At 45.1% G+C, this 17,289-nt stretch overlaps 1 protein-coding gene across 1 annotated transcript in view; it reads right to left on the reverse strand.

Moving 5' to 3' along the window:
• IPO11 (importin 11) overlaps nucleotides 1-17,289 on the reverse strand; it is a 1,257,051-nt gene that overhangs the window by 218,457 nt on the left and 1,021,305 nt on the right. The window contains exon 29 of the mRNA XM_029576426.1: nucleotides 8,277-8,361. Within this exon, the coding sequence (XP_029432286.1) occupies nucleotides 8,277-8,361 (85 nt within the window). The remainder of the gene's footprint in view (nucleotides 1-8,276; nucleotides 8,362-17,289) is intronic.

Raw genomic sequence — 17,289 nt, forward strand, 5'->3', positions numbered from 1 at the left:
TTGATGGGGCTTGGGGTGGTTAAAGAGTGAGTGGAGTGAGTGAGATACATGGGTTATCTGCTAAAATGCATTAAAACTTCCAGAGAGATGGTAGTGGGAACCTTAATTATTTAACCCTCTCTTGGATGGTTAAATCTTACCTCGCTCTATGATATAGCAAAGTACCATTTATCTGAAGATCTATTATATGGAAACTGGATCTTTAGCTGGGCTCTTCTTTTACCTCCTCCTTCTGCAGCTTTCTCCCTCCTCTGCAGTTCACACATCAGATTAGCTATTAGAACCATATAATGCTCTGCAGATAGATCTATGGATACCCCTGCTGGGTCTGGCTCCAGGACAAATGGTGCCCTGGGTGAAAATTGCTAATGGCATTCCACAACTGATCCCTACTCTTCAGTCCTTGGCATGGATTCATGGGGAAAGGTTTTCTACAAGAAAGCAGCAGAGGTAGAAGTTTATCTTCCCCCAGCATCCATCCTCTGCCTCCTAACTCCATTCCTCTAGCAACTACCTCCTGCTTCTGATCACCCTCTCCAACGTATCCAGTTATCCCCTCCTGCTTACTCCCAGCATTTTCCTTCCTGTCTCCTACCTACATCCCCAGCATCTGTCCCTTGCATTTTTCCTTCAGCATCCTTTTACCTGCCTCTTACCCCGCCATTCCCAATATCCTCTCCCCTGCTTCTAATCCCCAAAGCCCCAGTATTGTCTCCCTGAATCTTAAGTTCCTCCATTCTCAGTATCATATTCCCTTGTCTCTTAACCTCCTCCCCCATCTGTCTCCTGACTTTTCCTTCCTCCCTCTTGTCTCCCCTGACCCTCTCCCCTCTGCTACCATTACAAATGCCCAATCCTCCTATGAGAGGCTTCTACGAAAACTAAAAAGTCATGGGGTAGGAGGCGATGTCCTTTCGTGGATTACAAACTGGTTAAACGACAGGAAACAGAGAGTAGGATTAAATGGTCAATATTCTCAGTGGAAAAGGGTAAACAGTGGAGTACCTCAGGGATCTGTATTGGGACCGGTGCTTTTCAATATATATATAAATGATCTGGAAAGGAATACGACGAGTGAGGTTATCAAATTTGCGGATGATACAAAATTATTCAGAGTAGTTAAATCACAGGCAGACTGTGATACATTACAGGAGGACCTTGCAAGACTGGAAGATTGGGCATCCAAATGGCAGATGAAATTTAATGTGGACAAGTGCAAGGTGTTGCACATAGGGAAAAATAACCCTTGCTGTAGTTACACGATGTTAGGTTCCATATTAGGAGCTACCACCCAGGAAAAAGATCTAGGCATCATAGTGGATAATACTTTAAAATTGTCGGCTCAGTGTGCTGCAGCAGTCAAAAAAGCAAATAGAATGTTAGGAATTATTAGGAAGGGAATGGTTAATAGAACGGAAAATGTCATAATGCCTCTGTATCGCTCCATGGTGAGACCGCACCTTGAATACTGTGTACAATTCTGGTCGCCACATCTCAAAAAAGATATAGTTGCGATGGAGAAGGTACAGAGAAGGGCAACCAAAATGATAAAGGGGATGGAACAGCTCCCCTATGAGGAAAGGCTGAAGAGGTTAGGGCTGTTCAGCTTGGAGAAGAGACTGCTGAGGGGAGATATGATAGAGGTCTTTAAGATCATGAGAGGTCTTAAACGAGTAGATGTGACTCGGTTATTTACACTTTCGAATAATAGAAGGACTAGGGGGCATTCCATGAAGTTAGCAAGTAACACATTTAAGACTAATCAGAGAAAATTCTTTTTCACTCAACGCACAATAAAGCTCTGGAATTTGTTGCCAGAGAAGGTAGTTAGTGCAGTTAGTGTAGCTGGGTTCAAAAAATGTTTGGATAAGTTCTTGGAGGAGAAGTCCATTAATGGCTATTAATCAATTATACTTAGGGGATAGCCACTGCTAATAATTGCATCAGTAGCATGGGCTCTTCTTAGTGTTTGGGTAATTGCCAGGTTCTTGTGGCCTGGTTTTTGGCCTCTGTTGGAAACAGGATGCTGGGCTTGATGGACCCTTGGTCTGTCCCAGCATGGCAATTTCTTATGTTCTTATGTTGTATACTGAATAATCAATAAAACCTGATATTGTTTAAAAAAAAAACAAATTCTCCAATGCAGAAATTCTGTTCACTACAGAAACAAAGACATCTACTTTCTTAAAAACTGTAGCTCTCACTTTACAATGTACATAGAAATGTATGAAGACCAGAACAGTTTATATTATTTTGAAAAGCAATCAGTTATAAAGTATTGATTAATTGCTCTTAGAAGTACTGAGGAAAACTCTTTGAATAGTAAGGCTTCCCCCTCTGGTCATTTTAAGCATTTCCTTGCTCAAAGAAATGTTACATAAAGAAAAAGTCATTAAATGCAGTACTTACAAATACATTACCCTGAAATTTCAATTTTGGGCTAGCTGAAATCTCTCTTGGTATTCAATATTTATGACTACTCTGCCACCTTCACTGTAATCATTCAGAGTCAAGCCCAGACATTAGCCAAGGACCATTGCAATGGAATAAGGCTATAATTTCTAGAATTCATTTAAAACAGAAAAATAATATTGATGAAGTCATTAAGCTAGAAATACCTCCAATCATCTAGCAGATCAATAATTTTGAGATTTATGTTAAATTGCATAAAGATAACACACAATAAAAAGTCTTGATCAAAGTAGAAGAGAATAGAATATGAATGCATTTTCATTGGTGCTAAAATAAAATAAGATTTCCTTTTTCTATTCTTATTTCTACTTCAGAAGTGTTTCAAGTTTCAAAAGGCTCCTCCTACTTATTCATGAATCTAAAATGCCTATTTACTAACAGATGTTATAGGCTTCATACCGGTTAACATACACATTACACAATGCTCAGTTCACTAAATGTGATCATGTGTGACATTCACAGGTGTGTTATCATTAATGCTCATGCAAATGACTCACCCTACACTAACAAGATATTAACACTGGATTCATTATCCATCATTAATGCTTAACTGATCTAATGCTGGCCACTTAAATCTAAAAAGTGGTGGTGTAGTTAACTGTCTACTGTCTGTGGCCTGCATTAGTACGAGCCACCTAATGTTAAGCACCCAGCAAGGTATCCAAATTCAATCCCCTCCCATGGGTAGCCTGCATCACTCCAACCCAGCAGAGTAAGTCCTCCCCTTCCTCAAGACAGAAAGCCTTCCCACTACACAACTCTGGAAGTCCCCCAGCCTCCGGGCTCCATAATATCCTGAAAACCCAGGTACCATACACTTGTGTTTCCCAAATCTTCAGTGGCTAGAGGGAGCCGTTTTCCTTTATGCCAATCCAGGCACTAATATGAAAATGGCCCATGTGACATTCTGACCCAAACAGCAAAACATAGGTAAGAGCAGTGGGCTATGAACCAGGAGACCAGGGTTCGAGTCCCGCTGTTGCTCCTTGTGACCTTGGACAAGTCACTTTACCCTCCATTGCCTCAGTACCTGAATGTAATCCACTTTGAAGCGCTGAAAAAAGTGCAAAAAGCAGAATATAAATCTAAAAAAATAAAAAAAACATTTGGCTCAGAGTGATACAGGCAGCTAGATCCCTCTGGCTGCTGAAGATTTGAAGGACATCAATTGAGTACCTTTGAGGTTGGTGGAAGATGGCTTCTATGTGTGTGGGTCTTCTGCCTTGGGAGGAGGAGGGAGGAAGGGAAGGCTGCTTAGTTATGCTGAGGAAAGGGAGTTTCTTCTGGCATGAGGTGGAGAGGGATAGAAAGAGGCTTTTTTTATATTAGCCTGCCTTTTCACTTTAGGCTGGTAGTGTGGGAAAAACCCAGCTGCTGAATGTGGCAGCTTTCCCATGATTGCGTTCACTTTATTGCAGCCAATATAACATGGTTGTGTTCTGCATTTCATTAACTGGGTAAACTGGGCATCAAAGCCCAATCTAATGTGCATGTTAGAACCGGCCTGTTGCCTGTGTTACAAACACAGGTTATTAGGCTCCTAAGTGAAATGGGATACACTGTCACACAGGCTTCATCCTGATCCAAGTAAATAATAATATGGAACAAGTAGCTGAAGAATGAACTCCAAGAAGGAGGATTTTAAAACACCCAGTTTAGTCAAGATAAAAAATATTAAAATACTAAAGACAAAATATTTTGGGCTGAAAAAGAAGACAGCAAAGAAATAAGAGTTACAGAAGAAGCAATAGTCAGGAAAGAAGTTATATTGATATTTTGAATACTTCCACTTTAGAGCGACCAGACTTCCTAAAGTTCTTTATAAAAGACTTCAAAATTCTTTGCATCCACATAAGAAAAATCATTAGGAAATATCTGCTGAAAATGGACAAGTAATATTCTCTGCCTTTAACACTGCTAAATAAGTTATGACAGAATTAGACAAGAAACAAAAGAGGAATTATCTTCAGTAATTTCTATAGTAAGAGGATGAGGACCATGGCAGTATCAATGGCAAAGTATGATCCTTTTCATATGTTTTGTCATTTTAGCTTTATTTCCCAGGATAACATTCTGTTTAAAAAAACAACAATGTACTTCTCCCCCAGTCCCTTTCCACTCTCTAACTTCCCTGGAAAATCATATGCATCTACAAACTTGTTCGCCTATTGATATTTACATTTCCTAAGGCAATTTATCAAGAATTGCTGCTTCAATGCGGTTCAACTATTTCAGATACAAGCAAGAGCTAAGTAAATGTGACATATACCCTCCACTTTGAATTATGAGTGTATATGAAAGATGTGCAAATGGACAATAGTCAAGGTTGAAGTCTTGACAATTGGTGGTACTACTTGCAGATTTCAAAAAGTGCTAATTAAACCTCTTTTTGTGTATTAAGCAAAACTACATAATTTAACAGATTCAGAGTATTTAGTATTTATTGGTATTTATAAACCACGCATACTGACATTCTGGACAGTATACAAAAACAATACACACAATTAAAATTAAAGACGAACTATATTTATATCAAACATTCGCTGGGCAAAAATAACAAATGAATCAGCTTTACTATGATCCAAAATTGCACAGAGCGAGGCAGGTTGTATCATTATCCAAAAACAAGATGAAAAAGATAATATTTTAACATCATTTTAAATCACAGATCATTTTAAAGACTTAAGATCAAAACTTGAGTAGAAAATGCAGGTCTATGCACTAACCAGCATTAAAAATAGCATGGTAATGGTCATATTGTATTAAAGGTTTACTCCCATTTTGTATTTATGGGAAAAATGCTTAATACTGCTTGGTATATAGGGCCCAATTTGAGATTAATACTGGTTTTAATGCTGGCATTAAAGCGTGCATTAATGCACATATATTGACATTCAGGTCACAGTGACTGTGGCATTATTTTGAATTTGTTGCTACAGCTGGCAAGAAGAAACTTACCCTCTTCCTAGGAGTGTCAAGGGGCAAGAAGGGTAGGGAGCACGAAAGTTTAAAGTTTAATTGTAGTCTGCGGACATTGGGGATCATGGGTCTAGAGGCCTGATCATCTTCAGTAAGTGAGAGAGGGCAAATGAGGCCAGAGATTATTCCAATGAGGGGATCCTAAAGCTGTGACTCTTTAGGGGGAGGGGATGGGCAATGTTATGAAAGCCCATGTGACTCTGGAAGGCGGTCACACTCCCCTTATCTCTTTCAGGGGCAGTTGGAGTCTCCAAATGAGAAAGCCTGATTGTCTATTTGGTGGGGGAGGGGGAAATAGGATCATGACAGGATGATGACACTTTGGGGGCATCAGAGATCAGGGGTCCAGTCATCTTTTAGGAGTGTGGATGGGTGGCATTGAGGACCTGGATTCCAAACAGTCTTTTGGATGGGGGAGACGTGTTAATGCAGGTCACCAGCAGGAATATTAACTATACCTCAAGTTAATTGACCTTTATTAAGCCTCTTAGTTATTAACGTTGGATGAACTATCCAGTATAAATACCAAAAGAACATGTTGGAATACATTTTGATTTTAATGGTCTCATTTGCATGCACACTACTTTACTGTGTAGTATTGGTAACGTGCATACAAATAATATACATTGTAGAAGGGCATTCAGTGATGCTTATGTTTGCACATGAAATGCAGTTATTAACAGTAACTCCCTTTAGCTGCCCCTTAGTGCAGTATCTATTATGCCCAAATCTGCACTTTAATGAAACTATTTTCTGTTGTGATCAAAACCTCTGGCCACTGTGATAGATCTTAACTCAGTTTCATCTGTTCTCACTGAAAAATCCTATACTGCTTACAATTCCTAACAGTTTCTACAGTCTCTACCATCACAAAACATATTTAGATTTTTTGCTTTCACTTTTTCCTTGAAACAAACACCAAAATTGTGAAGCACACATATGTATTGCTACCAATTACTTACAAATATAAATACCAGTTGAAAATGTATGCTACATCAATATACATTCAGTATAAACTATTAAATCCCAACTTGCCCATCAAGTATTAATAGAGACCATTATTTAGCATAGCTCCTGAACACTGACATTGAGAACGTTTTGAAATGCTTATTAATGGCTCATAATTTAATTATACAGTGTTATTCTATCAAGCGATTACAGTATGAAAGAAACTTCAGTTAGAAGCAATTCACAGTTCATTCCCAAAAGAGATGTCACCATGTGGATTTTACTAGGAGTGTTGAAATATGAGTTCAGTCTAGAATATTGATTTGACAATTTAATCTCTTCACAAACGTCAATCACCTATGTCTTTTCTCACTAAGGACCCCAAAAATGCATTTTATGGAACATTACACTAAGCATAGCCTAGAGTCAGCTAACTGCTGGCATCCTTGCTATCTGCCTCCTTTGCACTAATTTAGTGACCTTCAAAATTGCAGATTTGTTAGCGTGAGCCCATTAATACTCCCTGATGAGATTGTTAATCTGTATTAATACAGAAAAGTAGCTAAGATTAGTTGAAATGACAAACTTCAAAGCACTGATTTTGTTAGGCTCATCAACAGATTTTTTTTTTTTTACTGTCTGAATACGTTGCAAATAAGAATGAAATACAATCGAAAATATCTTGGAAGACTATTCAATTTGACTACCAGCAATGCTAGAGAACTTACTATAAAAATTGCTGTCAGCTTTCACTTTGTTTCCTTCAGTTTTGTTGCACTTGATTAGATTTGGTAGACACATACATTAATTGACAATTTAATGTGACATGCACAATATTCTAAAACATACCACATTAAATTGAGTAAACTGGAAGTTAGTGTTCTGCTAGTGAATTACTTCTGGTTGTCAAACAAAAACTGCCATCAACTCAGACTGTACAGACAGAGGGCAGTGGAAAGCAAAAATATAATTGTAATTAAGCTAAAAAGTGTTTCACTTTCAAGATTAATGTGACACTTAAGCATATATTCCAGTTAATATAAATAGTATTGTTTTGCTTTCTGGTTACATTACTAATGCTATACATTGTTTTATTATAAAACAGAGGCAGAACTTCAAAATCCAAAAAAGCAAATGAACAATATAACCACATTGCTCCACCCCATTATCCCTTGCATTCCACTATGTACAAGATCTAATGTAGCTCCCTCTCATTAGTACCAGGACCAGCTGCCTCATGAAAGATTTTTTTTTTTTATGGCATTTAGAAGTGTTACCTTGCTAGAATTTCCTGAAAAAATACTCGATCAATATTGAGGTAACTGAAATCCTCCCATTATTATTTTGTTTCCGATTTTAGTAGCTTGTCGGTCCTTGCTAGCATTTCATATTCTGGTTCGCCATCCTGGACAGGTGAACTGTAGTACACCCTTATTGCTACATAGGGCTTGCATGGTAATCTGCTTAACTCCATTAAGCTTTTAGAACATACTGCGATCCATTCATATGTGAATGCAATACCATATATAATTAGTTGAACATAGCAACCTATAACACTTTAAAAGCTTGTAAATACAATAAATGTTGCAGCAGTAGTGAAGTTATCTCATTTGTCCCTTTAGCAGAAAGAGAGAGGAACCAATGTCATGGTTTGTATTGCTGTACAATACATAAGATACTGCAGCTGGATCTATGAGTTGATGACTGTGTTTTTTTGAACTTGTTTATTGGCAAACTAATTTAAAAAATGTTTATTCAGGAATCCACACACTTGACTGGATACTGATTTTCAGAACAGAGAAATTTCCCTAAAAGATTAATATGCCTATTAATGATTATTAACAATAAATAATATGTACCAGCTTCTCAAAACTTACTATCTTCTTCCTCTTGTCTTGCTCTGTGGGAGGCTCTTCATCTTCTGTCCACTTGGGTTCTTCAAAATGAGTCATCAACATACAGCTATGAATACAACAAAAACAGACAATTTTTCAGAGTTCACTTATAGTGTTTTTACAAACAGACAAAAAAAAGATATGCAAACATCATTATAAAAAAAAAAAAAAAAGAAAAGAAAACTCTGAAGGCAATATTTTAAAAAAATTTCTAATGGGTAATTTATCCAGCTAATGTTAGCCAGATAATTTATCCTGGATATTCAGTGTAACAAATGACCCATTATATATCACTGAATGAAGTGATTTGCTAATTTTAAACCCACCTGGCCAACTTTTAAATACTGCTGGTTAGTTTTTAAGTGCTGCACTGAATTAAAAAAAAAAAGACTGAAGCAGGCCACAGCATGATCCCACAACCCCACCCAAGTGTTGTGATGTAAATATAAGGCCTTCTGACCCAATCCTCCTTTCCCCACATGGCCCACCCAAACATGACAAAAATTGGAGAAATTACTTACCTGATAATTTCGTTTTCCTTAGTGTAGACAGATGGACTCAGGACCAATGGGTATAGTGTACTCCTGTTAGCAGTTGGAGACGGATCAGATTTCAATCTGACATCAGCCCCTAGTACATATACCCCTGCAGGAAGTGCAGCTCCTCAGTATTCTTCCTTGCAAAGCATTGTGGATATATGTGTGACTGACTGATTGATTAACTTAATATGATTAACTTAGATAACTTTTGTTAGAACGTTAAAAACTTGATTAACGTTGATTAACGTTATTAACTTGATTAACTTGAACTGGTTGGTTGACTATAGCTGGAGACCGCCAGTGTGCCCAACTGGAAAGCGTCGACACCCGGCAGGGTGGATGCCCTAGGGAAATGAAAGCATGGCTTACCCTTGAATCGTTGAAGGACCATGTATAGTGGCAGCCGAGGGTGGGCTGCTGAGTCCATCTGTCTACACTAAGGAAAACGAAATTATCAGGTAAGTAATTTCTCCATTTCCTAAGTGTGTAGCAGATGGACTCAGGACCAATGGGATGTATAAAAGCTACTCCCGAACTGGGTGGGAGGCTGCCCGTGGTCCATTCAGGATTGCTCTTGCAAATGCTGTGTCCTCCCGAGCCTGAACATCCAGACGGTAGAATCTGGAGAAGGTATGGATGGAGGACCACGTTGCTGCCCTGCAGATCTCGGCAGGTGACAGCATTCTAGTTTCTGCCCAGGAAACCGCCTGGGCTCTGGTGGAATGGGCCTTGACCTGTAGAGGTGGTGGTTTTCCCGCTTCTACGTAGGCCGCCTTGATGACTTCCTTGATCCAGCAGGCAATGGTTGCCCGCGAGGCCGCTTCCCCTTGCCTCTTTCCGCTGTGAAGGACGAAAAGGTGGTCCGTCTTTCATACTGGTTCCGACATTTCCAGATATCTGGATAGGAATCTGCCGATGTCGAGATGGCGCAGACTACGGGCTTCTTCTGACTTCTTCAAGCCGTCCATCGCAGGTAGTGAGATGGTTTGGTTAAGGTGGAAGTGTGAGACCACTTTGGGGAGGAAGGAGGGAACTGTGAGTAGCTGAATGGTCCCTGGGGTGAGTCTGAGGAATGGCTCATGGCAGGACAGGGCCTGTAGCTCTGAGATGCGGTGGGCCGAGCACACGGCCAGCAAGAACACCGTCTTCAAGGTTAACAGACGGAGGGACAGGCCTCGGAGGGGTCTGAAGGCGGATCCCGCTAGGAATTCCAAGATGAGGTTGAGGTTCCACAGGGGCACTGGCCACTTTAGTGGTGGGCGAAAGTGTTTGACTCCTTTCAGGAAGCGTGATACATCTGGGTGCGAGGCTAAACTGTCGTCCTCACTCCTGGAGCCGTAGCATGTCAATGCGGCCACCTGTACCTTGATGGAGTTGAGGGACAGACCCTTCTGTAGTCCGTTCTGTAAGAATTCTAGGATCAGGGGAACTTTAGAGGAACATGGTTTGACATTGTGGTCTTCGCACCAGGCCTCAAAGACTCTCCAGATCCTTATGTATGTTAGAGATGTGGAGAACTTGTGTGCTCGGAGGAGAGTATCTATTACTGACCCCGAGTATCCCCTCTTTCTCAGGCGGGCCCTCTCAATGGCCAGACCGTAAGAGAGAATTGAGCTGGGTCCTCGTGGAGGATGGGACCTTGTTTGTAGCAGGTCTCTGTGTGGAGGCAGGGGTAGTGGATTCCCTGCCAGTAGTCTTCTCATGTCTGCGTACCAGGGTCTTCTTGGCCAGTCCGGGGCCACCAGAAGAACTAGTCCCCTGTGCCGCTGAATCTTGTGAATGACTGCGCCCAGCAAGGGCCACGGCGGAAAGGCGTATAGCAGGGTCCCCGGTGGCCAGGCCTGTACCAGGGCGTCAATCCCCTGGGACTGCGGATCCCAGCTGCAGCTGAAGTATCTGGGTACTTGAGCGTTGGATCTGTTTGCTAGAAGATCCATGTCTGGAGTCCCCCAACGATTCACTATCATCTTGAATGCTGTGGGTGACAGCTTCCATTCTCCTGGGTTTAGACTTTCCCTGCTGAGGAAGTCTGCCGTGGTGTTGTCCTTCCTGGCGATGTGGACGGCGGAGATGTCCTGGAGATTTGCTTCCGCCCAAGCCATCAGAGGGTCTATTTCTAAGGACACCTGTTGGCTTCTGGTTCCGCCCTGCCGGTTGATGTAGGCCACCGTCATGGCGTTGTCCGACATCACTCTGACTGCTTTGTCTCGAAGTCTGTGGGCGAACCGCAGGCAGGCTAATCTGACCGCCCGTGCTTCTAGGCGGTTGATGTTCCACCCCGCCTCTTCTTGGTTCCACCGCCCTTGGGCGGTTAACTCTTCGCAGTGTGCTCCTCACCCATGTAGGCTGGCATCTGTGGTGAGCAGGGTCCAGGTTGGGGGGATAGTCTTGATCCCCGGCTCATGTGGCTGGTCTGTAGCCACCACCTTAGCTGGATCCGGACTCTGCCTGGTAGTGGTAGACGTACGGAGTAGTTCTGGGATCGTGGGCTCCAACGTGATAGGAGTGAGCATTGCAGGGGCCTCATGTGGGCCCGCGCCCATGGCACCACTTCCAGTGTGGATGCCATTAGTCCGAGGACTTGCAGGTAATCCCATGCTGTGGGACGAGGGGCGCTCAGCAAGGTCTGGAGCCGGTCCCACAGCTTTGATCTCCTCGTGGGGGTCAGGCTGACCTTGTCTTCCTTGGTGTCGAATCGGACTCCTAGGTATTCCAGCGACTGCGAGGGCTGTAGGGAGCTCTTGTTTGTGTTGACTACCCATCCCAGGCTTTCCAGTAGAGCTATGACTCTGCTGGTTGCTTGGTGGCTTTCCTCTGGTGATTTTGCTCTGATCAGCCAATCGTCCAGGTAAGGATGAACGAGGATTCCTTCCTTCCTGAGTGTTGCCGCCACCACTACTATTACCTTGGTGAACGTCCGGGGTGCAGTGGCTAACCCGAAGGGTAGTGCCCGGAACTGGTAGTGACGATTCAGGATCTTGAAGCTTAGGTAGCGCTGGTGATCCTATTGAATTGGGATGTGTAAATAGGCCTCCGACAGGTCCAGGGATGTGAGGAACTCTCCTGGCTGTATTGCACGTATGACCGATCGTAGGGTTTTCCATGCGGAAGCGTGGGATCCTTAGGTGTCGGTTGACCGACTTGAGGTCCAGGATGGGCCTGAATGTACCCTCTTTCTTGGGTACGATAAAGTAAATGGAGTAATGTCCAGTATTTGTTTCCCGAGTAGGTACCGGGGTTATGGCCTCGAGGTCCAGAAGCCTGGTCAGGGGGTAGCTTCCACTGCCGCCCTCTTGCGGGATTCGTGGCAGGGAGATTCCATGAACTTGTCCGGAGGGGTTCGAAAAAAGTCCAGGTAGTACCCTTCTCGGATGATGGCTAGGACCCACTAGTCCGAAGTTATCTCGACCCATCTGCGGTAGAATAGGGTTAGCCTGCCCCCTATGGCTTCTTCCCTTGGATGGGTCGACTGAATCTCATTGTGGGGTGCGGCTGGGGCCTGGACCCGAGCTGGTTCCCCTCTTGTTGTGTTTGTTCCGAAAGGACTGGTTCCTGCCCGTAGGGCGGGGCGCTTGATAGTTATTCTTGTAAGGGTTGAAGCGCTGTGAGCTTCTGCCTCTGGTGGACCTGGGAAAGGGATGCTGGTTTCTCTTCGTCTTGTCTTCCGGCAGACTAGGTAATGGGGAGTCGCCCCATTTGTTAGCCAGTTTCTCTAGTTCGCTGCCGAACAGGAGGGATCCTTTGAAGGGCATTCTCGTGAGGTGTGTCTTGGAGGAGGCGTCAGCCGACCAATTTCGAAGCCAGAGTTGTCTCCTGGCTGCCACTGTGGATGACACTCCTCTGGCTGCTGTGCGCACTAGATCGGAAGCCACATCAGTGAGGAATGATAGTGCTGATTCCATGTCTTCTCCCGGGGTGTTGGGTCCTGGCTTGGGATAAACAGGAACATGTCACCACGGTGCAGCAGGCCGTAATTTGCAGGGACATGGCTGCCACCTCAAATGCTTGTTTCAGTATGGCTTCCAGGCGCCAGTCGTGTGCATCCTTGAGCACCGCTCCTCCCTCCACTGGGATGGTAGTGTGCTTAGCGACCGCGCAAACTATGGCATCCACTCTAGGGCATGCCAGAAGCTCCTTGGTTGCTGGGTCCAGGGGGTACATGGCCGATAAGGCTCGACCCCCTTTGAATGAGGACTCCGGTGCATTCCACTCCAGGTCAATAAGCTGTTGTGCCGCCTGTAAGAGAGGAAAATGGCGAGACGTCTGTCAAAGGCCCCCCAGCAGGGGGTTCATTCTAGGTTCCCCCGGGGTGCCTTGGCCCGGGATAGCGAGTTCCGATAGGCATTGGGATACAAGGTCCGGGAGCTCATCCTTTGAAAAGAAGCGTCTCATGGTTCGGTGTGGCTCTGTCCCTGAGGGAAGTTCTCCCTCCTCAAGGGGCTCAACTTCTTCCTCGGAGAAATCCGTGTCCCCGTAGGTGGGGCTTCTGGGAGGTGGGAGCCTGTGCCTAGGCCTCGAGGGTCCTGGGGCACGAGGGTCTTCCGGTGTCGCATATGGCTGGTCCGCCCGGGGTTCAGTCTGCATCTTGACAAAGGCGTGAATCCCCTTAAATAACTCTACCCAGGAGATCGATGCTGGGTCTAAGTTGAGGGGCGCCAGTTCCCTGGGGGTCCCCTTCTGTGGGATGGACTCACTGGGGCCTGCTAGGTCCGGGGTGCCCCCTGAGGAGCTAGCACTGGGCCCTGGGTGGGACTGGCCCTGACCTGGATCTCCCAGGGCCTCCTCACAGTGTGCGCATAGGGCGTCTGCTTCCTCGCTCTGTGCGACTCTGATGTGGCATGCTGGGCAGAGGCCTTGAGCTTTTATTCCTATTTCTGGAGGTGCCATTTCTGTGGACGCGAAAGCTCTTATGCGCTCCATTGCGTCTGATATGTGCACGCAGGTGTGCGCCTAGCCGTAGATATGCGCCTTGTACTGTGCGTGTAACTTGTGCGTGTAAGGTTTTATGTGCGCCTAAGAATATGCGCACAAATAATTTTGTGCGCTCGGATCGGACGGCGGGCGGAGCAGCAAACAAGGCCAAGATGGCGACGGCGAGCGTGCGGGCAATATGGCAACCTCCTTGGAGGGTCTCCACGTGGGCAGACCCTGGAACAGCCTGGGCCTGGCCCTGCTAGGGCAGATCAACCCGGTGGCACAGATTCCGATTGCCGATCTGTGCTCCTCCTCGATCTTCGGAGACCGGATTAAGTAGAAGATTTACACCTTACCTTTTCTTCGGCGCTTCCCGGTTTTACTCCGGGCGGTTTCCGGCTGCTGGGGGAGAGGGCAAATACCTTCACCGCCGCGCTCGAGGGGATGCACCCGCTGCCTCTCAGCCTCGCCCGAGATCGGGAGCTAAGTCCTCGCCGCGATTTGGCCGCCGGACCGAGGCTGCTTCTACGCCGCGCCCGAGGATTCGGGGGCTAGGTCCCTGCCGCGAATTGGCCACCGGACCGAGGCTCACCTCAGAGGGACCACGGAAATCACCTCGGGAAACTCAACTGGGGGAGGGACCCGAGGGTATCACCGCAGGAGTGCGGGGCTCGTCTTCAGATAGGTTTCTTCTTTAAATTTCGGTTTTGTTCTTTAAATTTTGGTCTAACGCTCTGAGAGCATGCAGATAGTCCCTAACTGCTATGGAGACGGAAAATACTGAGGAGCTGCACTTCCTGTAGCGGTATATGTACTAGGGGCTGACGTCAGATTGAAATCTGATCCGTCTCCAACTGCTAACAGGAGTACACCATACCCATTGGTCCTGAGTCCATCTGCTACACGCTAGGAAAATTCTTTTTAAAAGAGCCCAATCTCTGCAGCTTCCCCCTATTCTGATACAGCCATAGATACTTAACTCTGGGTAGCTCCTCTTACCCTCTTCCTCCCCTCTTGAAAACTCTCGGGATTGTGGTACTCTTCTTTCTACCTGTAATCTTGGATGCTTTCAGCATTCCTTTGACAGCTTACATTTCCAGGCCAAATAACTTTAGACTTCATGTCTGGAGTTAGTCGATTAACTTAATTATCCAGTTAAAATTTAGCTGGACATGTGCTGAGCATTTTCAAAACTTGGCATTATGGGCCTTATTTTCTAAGGCTATTGCAGGCTTGCGCTAACAGCGCAAGCCTGCGATAGCTAGCGCACGCCTGCGCTACCTATACTGGGGCAGAGTCGGCCCTGGAAGAGGAGGAGTCGGGGCGTCACCAGGGCTGACTCTGCGAGGACGGCACGGACAGCAAAAAGGTAAGGGCCTTTTCGCTGCCTATTTCGTGCCCAATAACTACACCTTCTATGGTGTAGTTATTTGGCGCGATGCCGGCAGCGATCACACCACGGAGGTGTGATTGCTGCCAACTAGCGCAGGACCACCCCCTGTTTCGGCCCCCGCCCCTCATTATCGCATTTTTCTAAAGTACCGCAGGCCTGAGATACTTTAGAAAATGAGGCCCTTAGTCGGATAACTTACATGTAGAATTTTGTTAACAAGACTCTGAAAAAGTAAATGTTGCTTATCTATAACAGGTGTTCTCACAGAACAGCAGGATGTTAGTCCTCACATATGGGGTGACATCACAGGATGGAGCCCAATCACGGAACACTTTTGTCAAAGTTTCCAGAACTTTGACTGGCGCCTACTGGCATGCCCAGCATGGTACTAACCCTGCAGCCAGCAGGGGTCCCCCTTCAGTCTTCTTTTTTCCACGCAGCAGTAGCCTCGCAGTTAAGGAGCTCTGCAGAGATTCCTGACAGGAATTTTCCTCATGGAATTACTAAAAGTTAATTTGCCCCTCAGGGGTCCCTCCTTCAACTTTTTCAAGCCGCGGTACTCCGGTAAGTTTTTTTACCCGTTCTCCGTCAATTATCATTGAGTTTGGCCCTTGCGGCCTACTGACCGTCGACCGTACCACGGCTCAATTTTTTTCCATGGCGTCGGGGTTCTGTCGGTGCCCGGACTGTAATTGCACCATGTCCATAACAGACCCCCATAAAGTCTGTGTAATGTGTCTTGGACGAGACCACGATGTCTTGACCTGTACCAAATGTGCCCTAATGACACCTAAAGGTCGCAAGGCCAGAATGGAGAAGATGGAACTTCTCTTCCGTGCTCAAACCCCGACTCCATCCATTGCATCGACATCGTCGATCACACTGTCACTGAATGACATGTAAAGAGTTTATGGTTTGATAATTGCTGAAGAATCTAGCTACACATCATCTCATTCCTCTGAAGTCTGTGCTGGTTCCTTGTCTTCTCACAGGACAAGCAGGATGTTAGTCCTCACATATGGGTGACATCGCAGGATGGAGCCCAATCACGGAATACTTTTGTCAAAGTTTCCAGAACTTTGACTGGCCCCTACTGGCATGCCCAGCTTGGCACTAACCCTGCAGCCAGCAGGGGTCCCCCTTCAGTCTTCTTTTTTCCACGCAGCAGTAGCCTCGCAGTTAAGGAGCTCTGCAGAGATTCCTGACAGGAATTTTCCTCACGGAATTACTAAAAGTTAATTTGCCCCACAGGGGTCCCTCCTTCAACTTTTTCAAGCCGCGGTACTCCGGTAAGTTTTTTACCCGTTCTCCGTCAATTACCGTCGGAGTTTGGCTCTCGCGGCCTACTGACCGTCAACCATACCGTACCGTACTCTCCATTTTGGCCATTATATCAAACCATACTGTCTCAGGTGCTCAGGTGGGCACCTACCTGAACATAAAAGATACTATCTCCATTTATGAGTACCAGATCCAGTATTGTTCCTTGTGGGTTCAATCACTATTTATCTGAGCAGAGCCCCTTGAAGTGGCATCCACAATCTTTCTAGTTCTATTCCAGTCCACATCTTGCAGATTAAAATCTTCAACAAGTAACATTTCTCCTTTCCATCACACTTTCTAGATGTCTTCAACCAGATCTCTGTAGAGTTTAGGTTTGCCAACCATCTCCAGATTTTCAAGACAGGTTGATCCAATCTTGATTTTACCCCATTGCATGTTGGGACTTATTCTAATTTTCATATTGCATTCCTTAAGTTAAGCAAGACTATAGGTACATGCATGCAGTTGAGTAAAACTAGGACTGGATCAACCTGCCCTGAAAATCTGGAGCCAGTTGGCAACCCTAGTTCAATTCAAGAGGGGGGCTTTCCAGTCTTTTGCATTAAGAGATTTTTTACCCGCCGGTGAGAGATTGTTTGTGTGCACTTGGTGCAAAGAGCTCCTGGTTCTCAGGGAATGAGTCCGATCTTTGGAAGCTAGAGTGGCAGACTTGGAGGAGGTGAGGCAGACAGAGAAGTAAATTGATGAGACCTTCAAGGACGTAGTAGCCAAGTCCCAAATCCAGTCTGGCAGTCCCAGTGCTGCCTTGGATCAGAAAGATCTCCCAGTTGGAGAACATCACCCTGATGTAACAGGAAGTGATCCT

This window comes from Rhinatrema bivittatum, chromosome 1 (genome assembly GCF_901001135.1).
Source record: "Rhinatrema bivittatum chromosome 1, aRhiBiv1.1, whole genome shotgun sequence".
Lineage (NCBI taxonomy): Eukaryota > Metazoa > Chordata > Amphibia > Gymnophiona > Rhinatrematidae > Rhinatrema > Rhinatrema bivittatum.